Source organism: Oncorhynchus kisutch, linkage group LG9, assembly GCF_002021735.2.
Source record: "Oncorhynchus kisutch isolate 150728-3 linkage group LG9, Okis_V2, whole genome shotgun sequence".
Lineage (NCBI taxonomy): Eukaryota > Metazoa > Chordata > Actinopteri > Salmoniformes > Salmonidae > Oncorhynchus > Oncorhynchus kisutch.
The window spans coordinates 45,131,540-45,137,539 of NC_034182.2; the positions used below are offsets into that span (position 1 = coordinate 45,131,540).

The 6,000-nt window shown below is 44.7% G+C and overlaps 1 protein-coding gene across 2 annotated transcripts in view; it reads left to right on the forward strand.

Annotated features, from left to right (window-relative positions):
* Positions 1–5,777, forward strand: part of LOC109884344 (zinc finger CW-type PWWP domain protein 1) — a 32,027-nt gene extending 26,250 nt beyond the window's left edge. Inside the window, exons 11-16 of one of the 2 annotated variants that reach the window (XM_031832691.1) lie at positions 4,021–4,096; positions 4,289–4,350; positions 4,459–4,511; positions 4,598–4,720; positions 4,783–4,933; positions 5,026–5,777. In XM_031832691.1, the coding sequence (XP_031688551.1) occupies positions 4,021–4,096; positions 4,289–4,350; positions 4,459–4,511; position 4,598 (192 nt within the window). In that variant the 3' untranslated portion in view covers positions 4,599–4,720; positions 4,783–4,933; positions 5,026–5,777. The remainder of the gene's footprint in view (positions 1–4,020; positions 4,097–4,288; positions 4,351–4,458; positions 4,512–4,597; positions 4,721–4,782; positions 4,934–5,025) is intronic. The other variant, XM_031832692.1, reaches the window with a different exon arrangement.
* The last annotated feature ends 223 nt before the right edge of the window (positions 5,778–6,000 follow it).

A 6,000-nucleotide genomic window follows, 5' to 3' on the forward strand; every position in this document is an offset into this window, starting at 1 on the left:
AGCTGATAATTACAGGTGGCTAGGTCAACCAGCTGATAATTACAGGTGGCTAGGTCAACCAGCTGATAATTACAGGTGGCTAGGTCAATAAGCTGATAATTACAGGTGGCTAGGTCAACCAGCTGATAATTACAGGTGGCTAGGTCAACCAGCTGATAATTACAGGTGGCTAGGTCAACCAGCTGATAATTACAGGTGGCTAGGTCAACCAGCTGATAATTACAGGTGGCTAGGTCAACCAGCTGATAATTACAGGTGGCTAGGTCAACCAGCTGATAATTACAGGTGGCTAGGTCAACCAGCTGATAATTACAGGTGGCTAGGTCAACCAGCTGATAATTACAGGTGGCTAGGTCAACCAATACATCATCACTAGTAGTCTAGTTATAGTTAGATCAACCAATACATCATCATGAGTATCCGAGCTAGAGTTGAGAGTAGTAGCTAGCCGGTCGTCCACATTACAAGCCCTCTGCCTCACTGCCTTCCTACTGTGGCTTCCATTCCTCTCAAGCTTCAGGTGACTCTTCTATTGATACATGCTTAGGCATTTATTAGACATTTACCTCAAGTTTACTCACAAATGCGGGTTTGTTCTAAAAAATCTTTGCCGTCGTTCCAAATGCTAGTTACTTATCTAGTTAACTTTAGCCTAAAAACATCTACACTCAACTATAGTAAAAGTTCCCTTGGTGGGGCTATATTCAACCCTTTCCGTTTCATATGCAAAGGCGTGACTGATGGTGCATTCAAAAATATATTGATCAAAACAAGCTTGAATTGTTTTGTCAGCTATTTGCTAGGAGGGGGAACTGCCCATTTCATAGCATAAATTAAATTCTGTCTGTCCGTTGTTCTATCTATTGTTCTATCTATCTCTATACAGTATATACACTACCATTCAAAAGTTTGGGGTCACTTAGAAATGTCCTTGTTTTTGAAGGAAAATCACTTTTTAATGTTGTAAATAACTACTGTATCTGGAAACGGCTGATTTTTTATGGAATATCTACATAGGCTTACAGAGGCCCATTATCAGCAACCATCACTCCTGTGTTCCAATGACACGATGGGTTAGCTAATCCAAGTTTATCATTTTAAAAGGTCAATTGATCATTAGAAAACCCTTTTGCAATTATGTTAGCACAGATGAAAACTGTTGTTCTGATTAAAGAAGCAATAAAACTGGCCTTTGGACTAGTTGAGTATCTGGAGCATCAGCATTTGTGGGTTCGATTACAGGCTCAAAATGGCCAAAAACAATGACCTTTCTTCTGAAACCCTATTCCATGCGAGAAATTGGCAAAAACACTGGAGATCTCGTACAACGCTGTGCACTACTCCCTTCATAGAACAGCGCAAACTGGCTCTAACCAGATTAGAAAGAGGAGTGGGAGGCCCCGGTGCACAACTGAGCAAGAGGACAAGTACATTAGAGTGTCTAGTTTGAGAAACAGACGCCTCACAAGTCCTCAACTGGCAGCTTCATTAAATAGTACCTGCAAAACACCAGTCTCAACGTCAACAGTGAAGATGCGACTCCGGGATGCTGGCCTTCTAGGCAGAGTTTCTCTGTCCAGTGTCTGTGTTCTTTTGCCCATCTTAATCTTTTATTTGTATTGGCCAGTCTGAGAGATGGCTTTTTCTTTGCAACTCTGCCTAGAAGGCCAGCATCCCGGAGTTGCCTCTTCACTGTCATAGGGGGTTTAAAGGGTGTCTCAAGAGAGTATAGGGGGTTTAAAGGGTGTCTCAACAGAGTATAGGAGGTTTAAAGGGTGTCTCAACAGAGTATAGGGGGTTTAAAGGGTGTCTCAACAGAGTATAGGGGGTTTAAAGGGTGTCTCAACAGAGTATAGGGGGTTTAAGGGTGTCTCAACAGAGTATAGGGGGTTTAAAGGGTGTCTCAACAGAGTATAGGGGGTTCAAAGGGTGTCTCAACGGAGTATAGGGGGTTTAAAGGGTGTCTCAACAGAGTATAGGGGGTTTAAAGGGTGTCTCAACGTAGTATAGCGGGTTTAAAGGGTGTCTCAACAGTGTATAGGGGGTTTAAAGGGTGTCTCAACGGAGTATAGGGGGTTCAAAGGGTGTCTCAACAGAGTATAGGGGGTTTAAAGGGTGTCTCAACGGAGTATAATGGGTTTAAAGGGTGTCTCAACAGAGTATAGGGGGTTTAAAGGGTGTCTCAACAGAGTATAGGGGGTTCAAAGGGTGTCTCAACAGAGTATAGGGGGTTTAAAGGGTGTCTCAACAGAGTATAGGGGGTTTAAAGGGTGTCTCAACAGAGTATAGGGGGTTTAAAGGGTGTCTCAACAGAGTATAGGGGGTTTAAATGGTGTCTCAACAGAGTATAGGGGGTTTAAAGGGTGTCTCAACAGAGTATAGGGGGTTTAAAGGGTGTCTCAACAGAGTATAGGGGGTTTAAAGGGTGTCTCAACAGAGTATAGGGGGTTTAAAGGGTGTCTCAACAGAGTATAGGGGGTTTAAAGGGTGTCTCAACAGAGTATAGGGGGTTTAAAGGGTGTCTCAACGGAGTATAGGGGGTTTAAAGGGTGTCTCAACAGAGTATAGGGGGTTTAAAGGGTGTCTCAACGGAGTATAGGGGGTTTAAAGGGTGTCTCAACAGAGTATAGGGGGTTCAAAGGGTGTCTCAACAGAGTATAGGGGGTTTATCTGAGATTCGGAACGGTGCCTGAGAAAGCGTTTCCCATCAACAAAACACCAAATAATGCAATTTCTCATAGATGAATGATGTCTCATCCCTCCAATAGATTTCCAGACACCGAGGCTCATTGAAGCTGTTCTGGTTGGTGGCCCAACGCCCAATTAAAATACTTTATGTTGGTGTTTCCTTTATTCTGGCAGTTACCTGTATCTATCTATTCCATCCATATATCCCTCTATCCATCCATCCATGGTTTGTGCTTTCCGTAGCCTAACCTTTTACCTTCAATGGGATGACGTCAGAGTTAACGTCCCAAAGATGGCATTCAAAATTTTACATCCATTCATTCATTAGTCTCTATTGTTCTGTCAGTCAGATTTCTAGTTGGTTGTTACAAGTCCCTGTCACCAGGGGGAGATATTCAACCTGACAACACACACACAGGCCATCTCCCCTCACATATACACAACACACACACGTCACATATTTCTAAAAACCTGTTTTTGCTTTGTCATTATGGGGCATTGTGTGTAGATTGATGGCTGTAAGGCTGTAACGTAACAAAATGTGGAAACGAGGAAGTAGTCTGAATACTTTCCTTAGGCTCTGTATCCACTGCAATTATTCACTTTGTTTGTGTGTGTTGCTTAATAAACATATGCCCTTCCTTCTCTCTACTCTCTCTCTGTCTGTCTGTCTCTCTCTACTCTCTCTCTCTCTCTCTCTACTCTCTCTCTGTCTGTCTGTCTCTACTCTCTTTCTCTCTCTCTCTCTCTCTCTCTCTCTCTCTCTCTCTCTACTCTCTCTCTGTCTGTCTCTCTCTACTCTCTTTCTCTCTCTCTCTCTCTCTCTCTCTCTCTCTCTGTCTCTCTCTCTGTCTCTCTCTCTCTCTTGTCTCTCTCTCTGTCTCTCTCTCTCTCTACTCTCTCTCTCTCTCTACTCTATCTGTCTCTCTCTCTCTCTACTCTCTGTCTGTCTCTCTCTCTCTCTACTCTCTCTCTCTCTCTCTCTCTACTCTCTCTGTCTCTCTCTCTCTCTCTCTCTCTCTCTCTCTCTTACTCTCTCTCTCTCTCTCTACTCTCTCTCTCTCTCTCTCTACTCTCTCTGTCCTCTCTCTCTCTCTACTCTCTCTACTCTCTCTGTCTCTCTCTCTCTCTCTCTCTCTACTCTCTCTGTCTCTCTCTCTCTCTCTCTCTCTCTACTCTCTCTGTCTCTCTCTCTCTCTCTCTCTACTCTCTCTGTCTCTCTCCTCTCTCTCTCTCTCTACTCTCTCTGTCTCTCTCTCTCTCTCTCTACTCTCTCTCTCTCTACTCTCTCTCTCTCTCTACTCTCTCTCTCTGTCTCTCTCTCTCTCTCAGAGGAGGTTGTCTAGGTTTGGGTTCTGGACTCAACAAACATCAGACAGAGAGAGCTCAGAGGACAGCGAGATTGCTGGTACACACAATACTTCACAAATACTATACACACACACACTGCACCTGAAGTTACTACAGGCTCCTTTAAAAGGTTCCAAGAATGCCTCGTTGTAGCTGGGGTCTGTTTGAAAAGACTATAGGCCATAAGTGACTTCTAAATTAAATGTGTTCATTCATGAGGAGCTGCAACTCTTGTTGTTGTGGGATATAGAGGTGATGGAGATGCTTCTGGACCATGAAAAGAGCAGGAGGTCAGCATACGTCAGAAACAAGGTAAGCATGTCACATCTCCTGTGTCTTCCACACACACTCTCTCTCTCTCTCTCTCTCTGAGCTGGTTTGACTAAATCCAAGTGTATAATTAATGTGTGTGTTCCTCAGAAGTCAGCTGTGGTGAATGCTGCTAAGAAACAGAGTGAAAGAGAGGCAGAGTGGTGAGTGTGCAGGGTTTACTTCCACCCTAACACTAAAACAGAACACTGAGTCGGTCTGATGATGTCATCATGGTTCTCGCCATCAGAGCCCAGAAAGAAAACGATGAAACAAGGAGGAAAGAGAGAAGGAGAGCAGCTTGGAATAAAAAGACCAGGCGAGAAGGAGGGAGTGTTCAATAGACTAAAGCCTGTAAAGAATACGAAGTCAGGTGTGTGTCTCTCTCCCTCTTCTCTCTTTCTCAACTCTAAACTAATCAAGTCTCTCTCACAGAGCCAATTGGAGGGGACCTGAACGAGGGAGGAAAGGGGAGTGAAAGAGAGAGCTGGAGAGAAGAAAAGAGGAGAGGAGGAAGGTAAGAAGAGAGTGATGACTCCCTGGCTCTCCAAACTAAAGAAAGGCAGCGCGACCACGGCCAGACCAGGTGACTTCAACTTCTACAGTACTGACCACGTTAGTTACCTAGCAACAACCTGTAGCTGTCTGAACTGACATCTAACCTCTGATCCCCCGTAGCCTCTCCACCCAGCAAAGACCAGACTGTACTAGAGAGAGAGAGAGAGGAGAAGAGAGAAGGAGTGGAGGAGAAGAGAGAGGGAGACGGAGTAGAGGAGGAAAGAGCGAAAGAGCCCAGTAAAGGAGAAGAAAGGATGGAACTGAGAGAGGAGAGAAGCCTGGAAGAGGAAGAGGAGGAGGAGGAAGAGGGACATGAGTCTGATATATCTGTTGAGGGGGAGGCAGTGAAGGAGGAGGAAGAGGGACATGAGTCTGATATATCTGTTGAGGGGGAGGCAGTGAAGGAGGAGGAAGAGGGACATGAGTCTGATATATCTGTTGAGGAGGAGGCAGTGAAAGAGGAAGGGAGAGAAACAGGAGAGGGAGGAGAGGATGATTTCCTAGATGAAGACATGGAGGGGAAGGAGTTTGTACAGTCTGTGTTTGTAGGGGAGGGGGATGAGGGAGGAGAGGATGATTTCCTAGATGAAGACATGGAGATTCTGGGCTGCAGAGAGGAAGTGATGAAGAGACTTGGTCAGGAACCCATTCAGGAAGAGGAGGATGACTTCTCTATCATGCTGTTTGAGGAGGAGTAGAGAGAGGGAGGGTAGAGGGGAGTAGGTAACAGTCTATCTCCTACTGTTCGGGTCAGGAACCGTTTCTGTTTTCTATTGTTGATGTACATAGTTGAGTTCAGATATGTTTGTTATGAGTTGGGTTACATTATTTAATCAGTTGTATAATATAATAAACATTGAATTATTAGTTTCTAACTTGTGAGTTTGTCTGGTTGTAAATGGGTGGAGATGGGAGCAGCATTGAACCAGTGTGTGTGGAGGGGTTGGAGTTTCAGAGTTGTTTGTTTCCTGCTAGCTGCTGTTTTTACAGGATACTCTCTCTCTCTCTGTCTCTTCTCTCTCTGTCTCTCTCTCTGTCTCTCTCTGTCTCTCTCTCTCTCTCTCTTGTCTCTCTCTCTCTCTCTGTCTCTCTCTC